Raw genomic sequence first — 18,719 nt, forward strand, 5'->3', positions numbered from 1 at the left:
GACGTTTGGCAAAAAATAAGAAGCAAAAATCACAAATACAATTCGGGTTACAGTCGCCACAAAACTGGCTCCGTCAGTTTCACCTTGGAATTCAGTGTACGTGGGCGTTTTGTGGTTATGTCCCTGTTTGGCTTTTCTGTATGGCATTGCCTCATAATGCTCGTACATATGTTAAATAAGTTAATAAAATTTCATTTATATGTTTGTTTTTTTCATTGTAGAATTGTTGAATACCCCAAAATACGCGTTACTTGATGAGACTTGGCGCCAATCTAATCTTTCAATTCGTTTTCTGATACAGAAACTAGAACATAATATATTCTTGGTTATTGTTTGTAGCTAGCTAATTTGTTATACGAGTACCTTCTTGCTTGAGCTGTGAACTTTTCCTTAATAAATGGATTTCATCTCTTGTATAAACAAGCTCATCGTAATAGCTGGTTTGAAACGTTCCTATGCATGAGCATAAAATTCATAGCGCCTCTACATAAATGATATTATTGGCAATGCTCAACCCTAAATGCCTTATAGAATTGATAGGCTACAATAGGTTGTTCATCAGATTCAATTCCCCAAAAAATGTATAAGGCAATGCTTTAAACATTTTGCATTATTTTCTCTAACATTACCTGCATAGGATGTCATACAGTAGGCGTATTGTCGGTGATACATCTCGCTTCAACGATGAATAACAGATGGCTACAACATGTAAAGCGGTTCCTAGGGGTCATATGTTTCACATATCAGTTCTTGGTACCATAACCATAATCATACTACGGTTATGTTTGTATCACTTCACATGATTTTGCTTCACTTTTTTGACTCCATGATTTTTGCTTTCGTATGTTTCATGTGAAGCAGAATGTTTTTTTCTAAGAAAAGAGAAAGACATACAGAAATTGTTCGCATCCGCTGCAGTAGAGCGGCGAAGAGGGACAACCAACTGTATAGCCTTCCTTCAACAACTTTGCAAAAAAATCTAAGAATTCCTTTGGGAAAGTATTCCAGTCGATTTAAATATTCGATTTTTTGTTATGAATACTAGTTAAACAATTTGTTCAGATGTTGGTTTGTTGCTTCCAACAATCAAGAGCGTCCTTGGCTATGTTCCAAATGGGGGCGGTACATGTCTGGCAAATTATCTATATTTTTTCATTCTTCGGTTCGCTTGTGTCTACGAGTTCACTCCAATAGTTGGCGTACTGTTTCATGTTTTCTGTTCCTTCTTGTCATTTGCTAAAACGCCTACTTAGATATGTGGTTCACGTGATAATTGCCTTTCAGCGAAAACTAACATCATCAGAACTCCAAATTACCGAGCTAATGGTGTTGTAATGTTAAAAAGAATACAATAATTTACCTTTACGCTGGTGCATTGTTTTAATCCTTCAGTATTGCATGAGCTGGACACATTGACTTTTACATTACATTGATATTTTTTCTCACTCACTCGTTTTAGTCTTAACTATGCATGCTATTCAGCAATCTAGAGGTGCAGAAAAACACAGAATGTACACGATTTACATTAAACATTTTTTCAATCAATGGTTAAGATTAACGAAATTACAATCACCAATAACTAAAATTCGCTCAGTCATTGAATGAACATAACACATGAACACATACACACGAACACTGTTAATAATTGTTTCATACAACTATATCAGAAAGAAATAGCCTTGTAATAAAACATTAAAACGTACACAAATGCCGTTGGGAGAGTTGACATTGATTGCAAGTATGTTGGTGGTGTTGATGTTTAGTATCAGCTCTTCCGTAGGTTGATGTTGATTGCAGAAGCGCCAGGACTTTATTCTCACTGGCATTGCTTGTCGGATGTGTTTTGGTGCATATTATTATATGCTTATATGCGTATACTTGACTCGTGGTATTTTATGAGGCCCAAAAACAAAAACGTAATAACAACGGACGATACTTCGTTAATGGTATAATGCTATACCAGTATTGTTCAACATGAGACACTATTTTTTATATTAAATCATTTATGCGCCTTTTATAAAACACACGTATTTTTGGAACGGATACAGCAACGGCCGCAACAATCTCAACTACGCTAAAGGACTATTTATGCTGCTTTTGTTTCACTGAACTGAGAAATGAGCATTTACCGATGTATGTTGTAATTCATACATCTGAATAGTCTTCCAGCATCATTTGATGTTATGTATACCAGTGCGTTGTATACAACACTCGAAGAAACAGTTTTATTACGAATACTTTCACTAATTCCACATAACCCATACATGAATCACTTTTGAGAATCCACGTTCATTTAGCAAGCACTGTAAAATTGACTCTGTATTGATTCAACTACAAAACGCCATCGAGCTGCCTGTGACACCTTTGCTCCAAATCGTTTACTACGCATGATTCGCAAACTCTATCACTGAAACACATTTATTTATAGAGTTAAAGAAAGATAATTTCACTTTATGTACGACCTTCTTGAGCGACACTGCGGGCGCTGCTATTGTCACGCATTCAAGACCAGAACACTACGGCAGTCCTGAGAGTTATGATCCAGATTTTTCAATGCGACAATCGTCGCTTCGGTTTTCGCTCGCTAGCATGCGTACGCATACATCTGTGTATGGCTACGAATTACGAGAGTTAAACGACTTCGTTCTCTTGACGCGTTCGCGTGCTTCAAGAGAACCGAGGTTGACGCACAAGCCTGAACCGAAGCCGTGTGTAAAACCCGAGGTTCGAGCTTGCGCGTGCCGTGCGTTCGGATGGAATGGCGTTTATTGCATCTCACTCGCCCATACTTGGGATTATGGTTCGTCTCGCTTCTTTTCTTTTTCTTTTTTAATTTGTTGCCAAGATCAACCAGACCTCTGAAATGTCGCTTTTGTAACGAGGCTACACAGAAATTCAACTTTTGATAATAAATCTACATGTTTTCCAGACTAACTGAATGCATCTTTATGTGTTTTTACGTAATTCTCAAAATAGTTTACATTACTTCGCCACCAGGATACGGTGTACGTACGTACGTATGCCTTCTTGTATCTATTATTAGTGGACTAATACAAATTGTTATCATTGCAAACATGTATTCCTCCAGTGGGTCCCAGAAGGACCGTCTTTTCACATGAACATCACACATGTCTTGCACATGTTTTGCACATGCCTTGCACAGACTTCATCAATAATTCTCTCTATCGTGTAATGAAATCAAGAGATTATGTTTATTCTCACTAAATATTATAAATTTCCTGTTATTGTTACATCTATTGTTTACGTTGAGTGTCTTATGGTAAGCAACAACAGGATACTCTACTACCGAGAGCAGATAAAAGACAGTTATATCGTTTATGCTGATAATCTGTTTGTGTTATTGTATTGCTTCACAACAAAGCATCATGTTCTTCAATGTTTGTATTGAAATGAAAAGTTTTGTCTCTTTTTATAGAAAAAGAGCATTACTTTAAAGAGATAACGAAAGATCCAGGACAACAAAATTCTCGTAAGTGCAATGTGACAGTTGTAGGCGAAATGTTGGAAAAATTATTAACTGTATTATCGTTGCAGATTCGATACTACACATCTTATTCTGTAATGTTCTTTTCGCTTTGGCTGAGTATACCTTTAACCCCTATCTGTTCTCGGCTCCTCTCCGCATTTTGTATGCATGCGAAGTTTCTAGTGATTCACTAACGTAAGCAAAATATCCCCCCAAGATGCAGACATTGCACCGAAGCCATGGTTACAACGAGCCAGGCACTTTCCGTGTCATTGTGAGGTCGTGACAATCCTTAATTTCCATGCCGTATCCCCTCAGTCCAATAGGACGCTGCTTATTATTATTCTCTAAGTCACCTCTTGTTATCTGATAACTATACTTCAGACGCAATGTCAGCAACAAATACCACTTCACTATTTTTAATAAAACCAATAAAGCACGTACGATATGTTGCGAGGTATATGCAAAAGTCCTCCACTGTCTTGAATCTTGAAGGTATGTTTATTTAACGCATGTCTCACGGTTTGATGCATTGAGTGAAAATGTGTTAGATCTTGCTACTAATGGAAACAGGAAAACTGAGGGAGAATTTTCAAGTGTCGTTTAGAAAAACTTAGTGAGATGTTTTCTTTAAAAAACCTCAGTTTCAAACACCTTTTATAAGGGTTTATAAACCAATTATCCAATAAATATGTTATATGACACTATCACATAAAACATAGGTTTATTTTTTGTCTGTTCATTATAAGCGTGGGCTTAGAGTAGCGTTTATACGACATTTAATATACTTATTTGATGAATAATTAAACTTTGGAATCGTGTTGAACGACCTCTTGTGTCTTGGGTGCCAATGGATTAACCAACGCTTCAGAATCAGAGCACTTGGGATATCTCTTTCCATACGTTGCTCGATTTCTATAGTTCTAAAAATAAACCAAACGAAAGATCGTACAATCTTGCTACGATTCTTCTGCTTCTTTGACGCAGACGATGCCGGAAAGGGAGTCCTTCAATACATGCATACAAGCAGAGAAAAGACACGAAAAATGTAATGTTCATTGCGCGACAATTTCCATTTCATGCCTGCTAAGCGATCACAATTTTATATGTCCCGAAAAGCAACACTGTACCGAAAAACCCCGGCTATGTCTTTGCAATGAGAGCTGAGCAAAGGAAACTGAAGCCTGACGATTGCTCGAAGAAGAAGAAGAAGCAAATACTGCAGATGGCCAAGCGCAAAACGTGTACGACATAGAGTCAAAGTCAACCACGAAAACGAGGGAAATCATAGTAGGGAAGGAGGGTTCTTACAAGTCAAACATGAAACTGAAGGAAAAAGAAGATGGCTGCATGGCTGAGAAAAGCTAATGACCTTCAAGGTATAAATATATTTCGTATCCCAAATAAGATATCTTAAAAGCCATAATATTGTAGAAGGGAGCGACGGAGCAGACGATGAACTCAAATTTGAAAATATCAGGAAATGTTGAGTGAGCTCTTCTTAATCAAAAATAGGTCACGAATAAATGAGCGTTGGATCAAATGTGAGCAGTGATCTACCGGTCTAAGGCGCCAGCAATGGATTTAGAGATCGGAATAACCCTCGAAAAATGCAAAATCGCTATTTTTGTAACAATGCCATGACATGCATTGAATGACACATTTAAAATTCATCATCTCATCGTTTAAAAAAATCATCTTACGATTTAAAGTATTACTACGGCGACTTAGGATAAATACGATACGAGTCGAGACGATAGTAGCCCCTTCGTTAGGCCCCTTTTTTTTTGGCGAGCGATACATGCATGCAATCAATATCAATATATCGCCTGGGTTTTGTTATCCACTTTAAATCTATGAAATATCTAAGCCAACGCATATATTACGTGTCCTATACGTAAGTGCTGAATCATAATGAATTAAATTATTGGTTTCAAATTCTGAACATTGGTTTGAGACAATTATTCATCTGTTCATTAGGCCGAACTTGAACTATGATTCAGTTTTCTGGATGAGTCACCAAATGTCCCTGCGTTTTGATATGTAATGCACCATACCATGTATAGAAGAATCAATCATGAATGTATTTGTTGTAGTAATGTTTTTCATGTATTAATTCAAATTTCCGTTTTATGCATAGCAGAATATCATTGTGTTTTTAAACCTATTGTTGATGCAATTAAGGGATTGCTATGCCAGAATTGATAAATTTAGTAATTTGATGAATATTATTCTACATAGAACATTTCTCGATTTTTATTTTCTTATTGACTAACACAAATCGTGCCAATAAAACAGAGGCTCTACTGCATTGAACTATACCTCTTACAGCGCTGTATTGTTTATACAAAACAGTATTGGGGGTTCGTTATATATGTTTGGTTCTTTTTTGAGGGCGAGGGTCGAATGAGGGTGCGCGGAATAGCTTATCAGAAGTACTTCCGCATTGCGGACTCTCTTTTGGGCCCCGTGTGTCTAGTGCGGTTTAGATGGCTGATGAGTCAACCTCAATGCATTTTATATACGATATCCTTGCTGAACTGAAACTATCCAGTAACGAATCAATTTTTAAATCGTACTGAAATTTATTTCTACTTTTTCTTTCTACTATTGGCAACTAATATTACAAGTCAAAGCGCGTCTTTTTAGAAGTGTTTTAAGATAAATGTCGAAATAGAGAGCCTGAACATAGAAAGAGAAAAAATATCATAGAGTTAAATTGAAATTGGAACGAACGGCGTGGAACGAACGGAACATCATTGCGAGAGAGAGCGAGAGAGATTCCCGTATCAACATAGAGAAACTAAAGAGTACAGATGATTTTGAGAGGAATTATTGTGAGAGATATTATGACATATTTCCAGAGATGATGAAAGAATAAAAATGAGAGCTATAGTTATAGATAAAGGGAGAAAAGAAGAGCAAGCTGTAGTTGTTCTGATGATAATGATAAAAGCATGTGAATAAAAAGTTTCGTTTGGCGAGATTATGTTATAATTTTACCAAGCCTTTCTTACAATTATCTATGAACAGCGACAGCAACATCGCGCGAGTCAAGCCCAAGAGACAAGTGGTTTGTCACAATCGATCTAATCATTTGTTTCGTATGCACTATTCAATTTAGGGTAGTTGAGAAACCGGGATGATTTATTGTACTTAAATTACGTTAAACTATTACCAATTGTGATCTTTAAACATACAACCCGCAATGCATATCACTTAAAAATATGTTTAGGATTTCAAGATAAAGAGCATCCAGACCATTATCACTGTAAGAAAAAGTGATATGGCACATTCATATTCCAGCAACGCCAAGAACTTGTCTCCATCATTCTTTTTATCTATTATTACTTCTTTCTCTCTCTATTTATCTCCCAGTTCAGTTTCTTTGTAACAGTCTTCTCCCAAACATTCTTCTCCCAAAGCTAGAGCTGACGTTGATTTTATGAATGGAAATTCAATTGCTCTAAATAAGCCAAGAAATCAAATCATTCTTTGGAAAATTGTACTGATCATCGTCGAAGTAATTTATACTTGAAATCTGGATTAATATTCTGGACAAACACTTTGATGATTGTGTAAACTTCTCCCAGATTTGCCCGGCGAGCAAATCCAATACAAAAATGCACGATTTTGTATGGGATTTGTCCACCGGATGTAGTTCGGATGGTAAATTTTACGTTCGGGGAATACGCCAAGGCATCAATAGTATAAAGGTGTAAAATAAGATGTTAAAAAACCTTCCTCTTATTCTACAAGTATATGTAATATGTGTAAAAATGAATAGTGCACCAGAAGATTCGTGAAGGAGTAAGACTAAATGGAATCAATGAGGATAAAGTGTCTTGAGAATCACGCGTGAATTCCATTTTCCATGCGTTATGTATTCTGCTTTATTTATTTTTTGTTAACTCATTTTATGTTATTTGCATTTAGGACGGGTGTCGTTTGATTTTTTTACGAAATACGTTTCAACATCCACCGTTTTTACTGTTTGTTCATCTTTAGAACTAAGAATGGTGAGAGATTAATAATTTCCCATCTTCTATTTTGTTTTAAAACACATGGTTTTAAGCCTTTTTTATTTATGTTACGTTCAATGTTTCTTTTTTCAATTTCTAGGATTGACTGACATTGAAGAGGCCGGGCCATATGAAGCCAAAAGTTCGTAAAATGTAATGTCAATTTGTTTGAGCTTCGTGCGGTAGTCTTTGCGCAATTTGCGAAACGGGTTTGTTCTGAAATCGTATCAATTTTAGCGCAAAAATAGAGTACATGTGCGGAAGGAAATGATTAAATACACTCACAATGTACCTGTCTGTTCGTTTGTCTAGAAAAGCACAGAAGAAAAGCAGTTCTTAAATGAATAGACAGTAAAAACGACAAAACCCGTACATGTCCCTAAATATGGTACCTGAGGTTCCGCCATGAGATTGGATGAGATATTAATCGGGCTCTTGGTTAATTCAAACAAATCAATAATTATCCCACAGCAACGATAAGTTTTTCACTCTCTATTCCATTTTCGTTCCAACCGTCAGCGATCGAATGAAACAACACGATACTGAAGTTGGCAATAAAAAAAAAAAGTCATAGCTACTGAGTGGCCTGCAGCCAGACCGTTGGCCGCGGTCCTGGTTGAACTGCGGTGATTAAACAGATCGAAATCATCAGTCAGCATCAGCATCAGGGATAGGTGGAGCACCTTCGGTCGCCAGTATGAAGAGGTCGATCGAAACGATCCTCGTGGCACACGAGCACCTGAAGTAGGTGTGCAGACACATCGGCACACGCAGCGGCACACGACCAGACAGACAACATTCGCCTGCTCGCGATGACCATCGAAACGAGCCACACACGCGCTCGTTTGGAAACCGGTTCTTGAGACAGACAAAAATTTCTTCTTTGTCCATTTGCCTTGGTGTTGGCTTACTTCGAATTAATATTTCTTCCTCCTCCGTTTCAAAATTACGCCACACGCAAAATGAGAAATAATACAATGATTTTAAAATAAACCTTTTACTACTTAAAAGGACCATCCATACTTTCACCATCGCAACGCGGAGTACTGCACCGTGGTAATTGTGATAATCATACCTGCGATTCATTTATATTAACACAGCACTATACATCGAGTCCCATGCTTATCGAGTGGAAAAGTTTGCTAATTTTGCTGTTTTATTTCACTTTCGTGTCACTTGGCGTGGTTAGCCCGATATGTCTGCCGCAAGCTGGCTCTTTACGATGTCTCCAAGGTGAAAAATATGCTAAGCATTTCGTATCATGGCGTTGCTTCGTTGGCGCACGCGCCGTTTGAACCAAATAGAGCGGTGGAGAATCCTTCGATCTTGTGAAGCAAAAGTAGTGCGTTTTGAGTCCTACTCGACCGTTCTATGATGTACGCTGCAACTCAGGCGACGCTTGTCCCCGGTACACGGTGTGCCTTTTGTGAATCCGGAGCCTATGACAGTTCTCAACAACAACAAAAAAAAAAACCCCCGCCCCCGAGGCTTTGAGTAACAAAATTATCATTCGCATTTCCCGAACACGATGGCTGTGTTCAGTGGCAAATATCATAGGTCCGGGAACGGCAAGAATCGATGGTGTTGATTTTTCGTTTGAACACACAGAGTGCTAGGTGCTACCGTGAGCTGGATCCCCTTCGTCGGTTCCTTTGCCATATGAACACGAGGCCCACCCGAACTACTACGAATGGTATTTGTAAAAATGTGAAAACACGAAGCTGAATACAGTGAGCAAAGGATAAAAAAGTCGCGAGTAAAACTTCGACCGGTCCAGGTTGACGCAGTCTGAAATCTGAAAGTATAATTTAGTTAGCATACGACGATCGGATGCAATGACATTTTCTCGTAACTAGTTCACAAAGGCTAATGAATTACACGCGTGGTACTGTGTTTTGGCGAAGGAACATTTCAACTCTACAACCTGATTTCGACTCGACTGAGCAGCACTACAGTTCTAATCGCACGAATGTTTAAATGCCTCATTGCAAACATAAATCAACAACATTATGCTATGCTTGCGTGTCATACTTTCTTTCACATTCAATTCTCTAATTCCTTGGACACCGTAAAGTTCCTTTCTGAACTACTACTAATACTACTGAAAGCACGGTCGAGTGTGATGTTTGTGATGCTAGTATGAATCATATTTAGTTATGAGCAATACAGGTGGTGTAATGGAAAAGTTTGCCTGAACTATTAACTTTTAAATGTTAATGAAATTGGTGAATTGTGTCCATCGTCAATGGTTATCAACATTACTACAACATTTCTCAATCATCAAATAAATACCACTGGCATTACGCTTTCTTCGAGATAGTGAGCATTATGTTTGTGTCTCATTGATCATAAGTAAGTGCTCCCCAACATATTCGTTAGTGCACAGTTAATTCTTTTTAATTCAATGAAGTTCACTTTTCCGATTTTAATTTGACTAATTTATAAAGGCACACTTTAACCCTTTTTAATTTTAGTGTATATCTCGAATGAGATATGAGACCGCAGTGTTTTATTTTCGTGATTACTTTCATATAATTTTCCATAGCAACAGGGCAGGGACGGAAAAACACTGCATAAGGATATTTTTTGTTCCTTTCCCGGGGTAGTTTGGTTCTGCAGAGGCGTAATGCTATTTTATTTGCTCATCAACATTTAAAGCTTATCGTGTGTAGCTTGTATACAGAATAGTAGCTAGATTTTATCAGATTTTAAATGCTAAACTAATCTCAAGCAGAATACTAATAAAATTACACTCGGCCACGAGCCGAATCTGTATGTCTGTTCTATCTCTCTCTCTCTCTCTTTATGGTTTAACAATTGCGATTCAGTCTCTCGCAACTTCCGTAGATTTTCTCTTACCTTTTTGTCGTTCCACCCCTGCCCCCTACCCTCCCCCCTTTCCACTCCTTCTCGGTCACACTCTTTCTTTTTCTTTTTCTGCTTCCGCCACTCTCTCTTTTTGTAGTTTTCTCAATTTTATTTTGTCCCGCATTTCCCGCTGTCAAACGCATGGCGCACACATGCGCAACAGAACCTATGAAAAACGCTTCATAGGTTTACTGGCATGATTCTAAACATATTCGCCAGGAACGAAAGAACACAAAAACGAATTATCGTCTAATTGAAAGCAAATTTTAAACCCCAACCGGAACCAGTACGGTGGATTGCTTTTATTTGTAAGATATTTATGTTTTCATAGGTAAGAGATAGGTTTAGAACAGGATGTTTTTGGAAGCATAATGATATGCAGTAATGATTTTGAAAACAGACTAAAAGCATAGCATAGATTTTAAACAAATGCAACATACGTTTTTTTCAATAAAGACTATTGCAAAAAGCAGAGCATATTGAGAGAGCCTCATCTAACCAAGTATGAAATAAGGAAGAAGATTTTAGTGACTATTGACAATACTATTGCTCTCATGAGACTCATTCCGCCTTATTTATGATCATGAAAGTGTAATTTACCAGCACGTAATAATATGAATAATGAATATCGATATTAATATTCATTAACACTATGTGTTTGCTTGTTTATTTTTTTCTAAAATAGTGACGATTAAGTGACACGTACTGCTTTCAATTGGTTTGCACGTTACAAATGGAATGCACTCCTAAACTAGCGGCATTGTTTTAGTTGTTTGTAGCAATGCTTTCCTAATGATGTTTGGATCATAAATGATGACAATTATTTTTCTCTTTTATACTTTCAGTTAACCCAATGAAATTTCTAGATATTTCAAGTTGATGAACATGAAACGGAAAATGAAATGATTTTCAAATAATACGTCGAAATACTGATAGCTTTGCTTTCTATTCTCGCTGTTCGCACCAGTGCAGCATTTCATATAATGCAAAATGCAATACCTATGGTTCTATGAACTGATAAATCACACTGGTTAAGATAGACGCTCGAAAAGAGACAGCCTTACTACATCATATCTCAGTAAAATTCAAAGATAGCCATGCAAAAACTAGTAGTCGTGAAACGATATTCATTTGGATGCTGGAACTTCATTCTCTATATTATTCTGATACTGTACGGTGGTAATGATGCAAAGATGTCAAGAAATACTGACCGGACAATTTATCAACTATTTGCCATGGAACCACAAGATCAAACTGCTATCGTGGGGTCACGGGTAACCCTGCCATGCAGAGTTGTGAATAAATCCGGTCAATTGCAGGTAAGCACCCTCGCGTACAATCAAACGTAGGAATATTGCATCAAGTTTTCATCAAAAATCAATAAATTATGGTTTCTCTAACAAGTGGACAAAGGATGACTTCGGGCTCGGAACGCTACGCAATTTAAGCGGATTCGAACGGTATAGGATGATCGGGAGCGACGAAGAAGGCGACTATTCACTTGACATTTCACCAGTCATGTTAGACGACGATGCCAAATATCAATGCCAGGTTGGACCAGGTAAAGACGGTAAGTAGAGTGTAATACTATTAAATGTCGCCCAAAGTGATTGGGCATCTTTATCCATGCATATTTAAATTGTGGCCACATTTAGTAACCGTTTTATTGATACCACTCGAAAGGCACGCCCGGGATCCGTTCAAAATTCGCCAAATTGTCTGTGCTGGTTCCTCCCGAAGCACCGAAAATAGTGCAGGGTGATTTCCTTACGACAACGGAAGACCGGGAAATAGAGCTAGAGTGTGTATCGATGGGAGGAAAACCGGCAGCCGAAATTATATGGATTGACGGGCATGGTAATGTTATTACGGATGGTATCGAGTACGTAAGGGAACCGTTGCAAGATGCACGACGCTTCACAGCTAAATCCATCTTAAAAATTACACCGAAAAGAGAGTACCATAATACCACCTTGACTTGCCAGGCGCAAAACACAGCTGACCGATCGTACCGCTCCGCGCGATTACAATTAGAGGTGAAATATGCACCAAAGGTGCGTATTTTTGCTGCTGGCGAAATATTGAGCAACGGACGGCTCACAGAAGGCACGGAACTACGATTAACGTGCAGAGCAGACGCAAATCCACCGGAACTAACGTTCGTATGGTTCGTGGGGGATGAACTGGCAGAAGAAAATCATACATCGGAACTAGTAAGTTATTGAAATCTATGCTTCCATGCATGTTATACACATTTCGCTGATATTCATTCCTCCTCTCCCCGACAGATAATTTCGAACGTATCACGTAAATACCATGACACCGCAGTAAGGTGTGTGGTTCAAAACGCCGTAGGTAAGGGTGAAGAGAGTGTATCGTTAGACATATGCTACGGGCCAACATTCCGCGAGCTTCCAAAGTCAGTTGAAGCAGATGTTGACACAAACGTATCCCTACATTGTGACGTGGATGGAAATCCAACACCGGAAATTATTTGGCTCCACGAATCCACCGATCAAATAATAGCGAGTGGCTCAAATGTAACGCTTGCCGTAACATCGTCCACCGCGGGGAATTACCTGTGCAAAGCAAGTGTCCAAGGATTTCCAATCGTTGAAGCTGGCGCAACGATCTTCTTACGGGGACCTCCGTTGATCCGATCGCCCAGACAGCAGTACGGTACGCTGAGCGAGAGGGGGCAGCTTGAGTGTAAAGCGTTCGCAGTACCGCGACCAAAATTGATAAGTTGGTCATTCAACGGTCACGAGCTAAATACTTCACAGCCCGAGCTGGCGGGCTACACTGTTATTGACGATTTCTTATCCGACGGTGTACGATCGGTACTAATGATCGCGAGCTGCCTTCGAGAGCATTTCGGCAGTTACAACTGTACAGTTGCCAATGAGTACGGCATAGACTTTGTGGAAATAGACTTCATCTCAAAGGGTAAGAGAGTAGATGTTGGAGTTTCATCAAAAACGTATTCAATTCCCAACATAACATATTTTCCCTTTTCAATTTTGTTTTATTCCTTTTTGAAAAAACAGAATCCAAAAATGTATCCGCCATCTTCTTGGGCTCCCTCGGAGGGATCACGTTTTTAATTTTGATTGTTGTGATCGGTACATGCCTTTGTAGTGCTCGCATTAAAAAGAAGCATCTACCACCCGCTGATGTTATACCAAAGGTTAGTAAGGGTGTTAACTTAAATTTTAAACTTATTTCTGATAACGCAACTAACACCAAAATTCAGTATGACGAGAAAGACTATGTCCATCATCGGTACACTGCAGAGAGCAGAAACGACATACAAGAGGTAGACAAGGAGGCAATGACGGTTAATTTAAAGCTGTCCATGCGATCTACTGAATCTCCTTGCGCCGTTTCACTGACCTCTCCATCTGTAGCTTCAAAGATCGATTCTTCGAATTACAGGTACGTAAAACAGTCAACTATTAATAAATACGGATGATCATGTAACGCTTCACTTGAATTACCATTAGATGCACTAGTGATTACTCCAACTCTCTCAGTATCCTGCAATGCAAATCTAGTCAATGTTCCATTGGATACATGCATTATTCGAGTGATTTGAAACCAGCGGCGCCACCACTTCTGCAAAGTTTTAATATTAACAACGTTGACAACCCTTCCGTATGCAAACAGCGATCTCCAACTATACAATGATTACTGTACAACATTGTGCAACAGGTGACAATTGTTTCGATGATTGTTTTTCATGATTGGCATGCAAAACATAGCATAGCATAGCAGATGAAAGAGTAAGTGCAAATCCGCGGCTGCCATTCCTGCTCCTCCACCAAAATAAGCGCTATTCGTAAGCAAAGTAGCTTGCTAAACCAGGAATTGAAAAGTCAGAAACGTACCGAATCGTAACTGGAGCTGAAATAGCGGTGTCCTCCTCCCATAATCTGATCTCAGCACAAAAAGTCTCGCAAGCAGCTCCTATATGAACGTTGGTCCGCTTCATAATCTTCTCATAACTCCGAGCAGTGCACTCTACCTAATATTAACCCTTTAACACTATGGGATGCCGTGTTTTGTTTTTCGCTCTCCTAAAAATCGAAAACATAAAAGTGAGTAGAAGTTTGTCAATTCGACGAAGATATCGTCAACCAGTAGGATAGATTAATAATGTAGATAACTTAAAAACTGAGCTTTACTTACATCGACACCTCAACGACCGAGTTCTTATGAACTTATATCACTTTTTATGTATGCGCATGCCATTTTATTAGGTCTATAACTTAGTTCTTTCGATTGTATTGAAGAAAATGATGCCATTTTTTTGGGAATGTGTGGGGGGGGGATTATGTTGAGAAATAAAATTTGTCGGTAATGGAAGAAATAAACAAAACCACTCATTTAACTGTTTATTCGCTGGTTTGTTACGAAAAAAGAGATTCGGGCGCGGAACGCCTCGCTAAAGATATACATTTTAGGTGTCTTGTATGTTTCACATTAAAACATAAAACAAAAGCAAATTTGAATTTTCCAAAACAATTTTCCTCTATCTCTCATTTTCTGGCTCTCATTTGCTAGGCTTTAAACTCGAGGTTCCAGGAATCGAAGGTCCTGCGGAAATCTTTTTCGACTGCTCGATTTTTGTCCGAGCAGTTTTTATGTCCGCGCGCACGGTCCCGCAGCATGACAGTTCGCGCGTCAGGACACACGCATGTTTTGGTTTCCTCTCTCACCCAGGCCTAAACAGAACGTAAAAAAAAAAATCCCTGCATTCCGGTGGAAAATGGCACGAGTATTGCGAAGGCTCGTCGATAAGCTGCAGGAGAGTTTGATGGTGCTAGAGCATAATTTCCTCGGTGGAAACCAGTTTCCCCCCGGTACGAAAGTGTGAAGCAGCACCACCAACAAACCCGTTTTACATAATGAAACCGTTTCACACTTCACGCAACTTCTCGCAGGCGGATTGGCATTGGCCGGTATCGAAGGACCCCCAGTACAGCGCCCGCAAAGTGGTTCCTTCTCGGTAAGAGATTTCCTCGGTGATGGCATTTTATGGGCGGTGCCAAAGCACAGACGTACGGTGGAGAAGCGGCACAAGCGCAAGTACGGTTCACCCGAGTACAAACTGAAAATACTGACCCCCAAATCGCATCTACGGTCCTGTGCGACGTGCGGTAGCGATCATGAGGTCGGAGTGCTTTGTCGTAAGTGGGCAAATTCCAAAAACAAAAAACAAAAACAAATCCTGTTAATCGGCCTTCGGGGTTAATCATAATCTCTCTTTCCCACCCCGCCCCCCGTGTGTTTCCTCCGCCAGCGACCTGCTACCGGCAAGTGCGCACCGAAACCGAGCAGATGCAGGAGAAAATTCAGCAAGAGCTTCAGCTGGACCCGGTGGACCGAGAAGTGGTGGTCCTGTATGCCAGCGAAAAGGACGAACAACCGGGCGAGTTTTGGCAGGGCAAGCGTATTGTCGAGATGGAGAAGCCGCGCCCGCTGTGGTTCAGCAGAAACATGCTACAGAAGGCGACACAGACGACTGACCCGGATGCTGTGAAGCCGGGTGCCGATAAATTGGGCTAAATGCGGCGTGGGGGGGGGGAGGGGCTCATTAAAGTAACATCAAGACATTGTCAGCAAGAACCGGTAGTCATGAATGCAATCACTTATTAGACAAACGTGTACTCGCCATATCTTTATTGTTCCTTGATCAGTCCCGAACGTGTCCCATTCCGGACGAAGCCAACATAATCACAACATTTGACAGCTGTCACGAGCCGGTGGGCCGCTGTTACGCGATTTCGTTCGCATTTGTTTCGCCGTTCCGATTTTCAATCGTTTTTTTTCTGTTAAACTACATTTTTACCCCGGTAAGGCACTAGCATTTGTGTAGAAAAATAGCGAGAATTAATCGATTATATTATAGGTTTAGGATCCAGTCTCTGCAACGATGGTTACCTCCTTGCTCACAGCAATCGGCATCCACCGACACTGTGTGTCCACCGGTGTAGCCGTCCACGGATGGCGTATGCTCCGTCAACAAAGCCAATGTCACACTCAAGCAACAAGCGAATGCGTCTCATTTCACGGCCAGTGGCCGGCCGACGAGCGGGAACAGTTTTGCCACGATATGCGCGTAATCCAACGGTTCCTCGATGCGACGGAGGAAGGCGCACTGTTGGGTGAAACCGAACCGTACCTGAAGCGGCTGCGGTACGAGTTCGATCACTGGGACGATGCGATCCATGGGTACCGCGAGACGGAACGGAAACACTGGCAGCCCACCAACCGCACCATCATCGACCGGATAGTAGCGATCGCGTTCAACGGTGTGGCGATGCCGTACGTGCACGTGCTCGATCTGGCCGACACCGGTGTCATCAAGCCACACGTGGACAGTGTGCGGGTACGCGGTTGATTTTGCGGGATTGGTTTCCCAACAGCGCAATTAAGGGGGGCAAATAGGTTTTACTGGTTCGAATTTGAATTTGCAGTACTGTGGCAACATTATCGCTGGCGTCAGTTTGCTGTCGGATTCGGTGATGCGTCTGGTACGCACGAACGATGAGGAGCAGACAAATGATGAGTACCGTCAAATATTTGCCAAACAGCGGCATATGAAGTACTGGGCGGATGTTTTGCTGCCACGCCGCTCGCTCTACATAATGAGGTAAATGGGTAAAACGTTGGTTGTTGATTCCCCGTCCCATCGGTACATCTTGGTTTTATTTTTGTTTTTTGTTTTTTCAGAGACACCGCTCGCTACAAGTTTACGCACGAAATTCTAGCATCCAACGAGTCACAGTTCCGCGGCCGGCCGGTAAGCAGGAGCCGACGCATCTCCATTATCTGCCGGAATGAACCAACGTGAGCCGCAACCGTCCTGCGCTTACCGTTCTTGTAGTCCAAAAGATGTGAGCATTGAAATATACTTAAAAACAGCGCCAACAATCTGCTCTACCCCTCTGGCTCCGGAAGCATCGTGCCGGCAGTATCTACAACTTCGGTTTCGGTTCCGAGGCTGCCGCAATTTTGTACACCAGCTTGTGCGCTTGTTCGTAGTACGGATTGGTTGCGCTCTTTACCCGCTCCATCCACTGCGTTAGATTGGGACGTCCAGCGCACGGATCGTAGCCAGCCATTCCTGTGGAATGGTACATGCAACAAAAAAAAAAAAGGATAACGATTCCCTATTCGCTTTCACCAAGGGCCACTTACTCGGTTGCTCAATTTCGCAGGCCGCTACCAGATCAGCGATCGAGATCTGATCACCCACGATGTACGGTGAGCCGTGGCCGAGAAATTCCTGCTCGATAAAGTCCAGACACGAGTCCATCTGCGACCGGTACTGGTCTGCCCGTTTCGGGTCAACCGTGCTGCCCATCATGCGCGGCCGGAGCCAAACGTACTGGAAGTAGGCGGCGCAGGTAGCGCGCGTATTGTGATGCTGCCACTCCAGGTACTCGTCAATGCGTGCCTGGCGGCGGCTATCGGTCGGATACCAGTGTTCCGGCAGTTCGTACTCCCGTGCCAGATAGCGCACGATGGCTACGCTCTCGGCCAGCTTGAGCTGGCTATCGACAATGCACGGTACCTTCTGGAAGCGGTTTATCTCCTTGAACTGCTCGGTCAAATGTTCACCTGATGTTGATCGCGTTGGATTGGATTGGTTAGAGTTTCGTTGATGGAAGCAGTGGCACGTCTATTGCGCCAAAAAAAAAAACCTACCCTTGCCCAAATTTACCAGCTTCCGTTCGTACGGGATTTTGCTTTTTTCCAGCAAAATCCAGAGCACCCGGGATGGTTGCGACATGAGATCGTAGTACAGTTTCAGCGATTTAGCCATCGTATCGCACGCGTATCTAGCACCAGAACTAAGGAGAATGGAGGTAGCGAACTCGGACACACACTCGGCGATCGTATAGCTACCGAAAACGCAATGCGAAAACGGAGCAAAGTACACCGAAGAGATAAAGCGCTGCGCGTACGCGGTGATAACGTTTGTTTTTTCTTCGGTTCGGTTTTTGGATTGTCATCTGTTCAGACCGCGGTACGCGCACACAGGGTGCCCACAGCACTGCGCAGAACAGCTGATGCTGATTGTGGAATTTAGCTTTTGTATACTGTGCGGCCAACCAAATACCCTGGCATATGTACATTGAATAAATGGTGTTTTAGAAGAAGAACAAATAAACAACACACGTGACACATACTTTTCCCTGAATGCTGATCCTTTCAAGAACATTGTGTAAAAGTTTTGGATCAATCGGGGAAAAACTGACAGAGATATAGAGATTTTTGTAAAAAAACGCACCTCATGCATCATGCATTTTCTAAGTCCGGTGCCCATCCAGTAC

The 18,719-nt window shown here is 41.0% G+C and overlaps 5 protein-coding genes across 9 annotated transcripts in view; 3 read left to right on the top strand and 2 right to left on the bottom strand.

Moving 5' to 3' along the window:
- LOC126571743 (irregular chiasm C-roughest protein-like) overlaps positions 1-8,676 on the bottom strand; it is an 18,378-nt gene extending 9,702 nt beyond the window's left edge. Inside the window, exons 1-2 of one of the 3 annotated variants that reach the window (XM_050230531.1) lie at positions 8,585-8,676; positions 1,361-1,486 (exon numbers count right to left, since the gene is read on the bottom strand). The gene's annotated coding sequence lies outside the window, so the exon portion shown is untranslated. Of the gene's footprint in view, positions 1-1,360; positions 1,487-1,703; positions 1,815-2,462; positions 2,521-8,584 lie in introns of those variants that run through there. The other 2 variants (XM_050230539.1, XM_050230547.1) reach the window with 2 other exon arrangements.
- A 659-nt stretch (positions 8,677-9,335) lies between these two features.
- Positions 9,336-14,668, top strand: LOC126571904 (irregular chiasm C-roughest protein-like). Of its 2 annotated transcripts, XM_050230804.1 has the most exons (8): positions 9,336-9,861; positions 11,223-11,696; positions 11,782-11,947; positions 12,061-12,590; positions 12,666-13,323; positions 13,425-13,564; positions 13,631-13,812; positions 13,881-14,668. In XM_050230804.1, the coding sequence occupies exons 2-8, from the start codon at positions 11,475-11,477 to the stop codon at positions 14,062-14,064; spliced, it is 2,082 nt and encodes a 693-aa protein (XP_050086761.1). In that variant the 5' UTR covers positions 9,336-9,861; positions 11,223-11,474; the 3' UTR covers positions 14,065-14,668. The 2 variants fall into 2 exon arrangements, with proteins under 2 accessions (XP_050086761.1, XP_050086769.1); XM_050230812.1 differs by lacking the exons at positions 9,336-9,861; positions 11,223-11,696 and having other exon boundaries at positions 11,890-12,590.
- A 396-nt stretch (positions 14,669-15,064) lies between these two features.
- LOC126572176 (39S ribosomal protein L32, mitochondrial-like) lies at positions 15,065-16,046 on the top strand. Its single transcript, XM_050231278.1, has 3 exons — positions 15,065-15,239; positions 15,321-15,566; positions 15,680-16,046. Exons 1-3 carry the CDS (start codon positions 15,074-15,076, stop codon positions 15,943-15,945), a joined length of 678 nt encoding a protein of 225 aa, XP_050087235.1. The 5' UTR covers positions 15,065-15,073; the 3' UTR covers positions 15,946-16,046.
- A 100-nt stretch (positions 16,047-16,146) lies between these two features.
- On the top strand, positions 16,147-17,248 carry LOC126572076 (alpha-ketoglutarate-dependent dioxygenase alkB homolog 7, mitochondrial). 2 transcript variants are annotated; one of them, XM_050231125.1, is made up of 4 exons: positions 16,147-16,232; positions 16,302-16,768; positions 16,857-17,032; positions 17,113-17,248. In XM_050231125.1, exons 2-4 carry the CDS (start codon positions 16,313-16,315, stop codon positions 17,231-17,233), a joined length of 753 nt encoding a protein of 250 aa, XP_050087082.1. In that variant the 5' UTR covers positions 16,147-16,232; positions 16,302-16,312; the 3' UTR covers positions 17,234-17,248. The 2 variants fall into 2 exon arrangements, with proteins under 2 accessions (XP_050087082.1, XP_050087073.1); XM_050231116.1 differs by having other exon boundaries at positions 16,149-16,232; positions 16,289-16,768.
- LOC126572173 (glutathione S-transferase theta-1-like) lies at positions 17,075-18,400 on the bottom strand. Its single transcript, XM_050231262.1, has 3 exons — positions 18,091-18,400; positions 17,581-18,003; positions 17,075-17,506 (listed from the first exon to the last, which is right to left on the bottom strand). Exons 1-3 carry the CDS (start codon positions 18,206-18,208, stop codon positions 17,358-17,360), a joined length of 690 nt encoding a protein of 229 aa, XP_050087219.1. The 5' UTR covers positions 18,209-18,400; the 3' UTR covers positions 17,075-17,357.
- Between the last annotated feature and the right edge of the window lie 319 nt (positions 18,401-18,719).

The sequence above is a fragment of the Anopheles aquasalis genome, chromosome X (genome assembly GCF_943734665.1).
Source record: "Anopheles aquasalis chromosome X, idAnoAquaMG_Q_19, whole genome shotgun sequence".
Taxonomy (NCBI): domain Eukaryota; kingdom Metazoa; phylum Arthropoda; class Insecta; order Diptera; family Culicidae; genus Anopheles; species Anopheles aquasalis.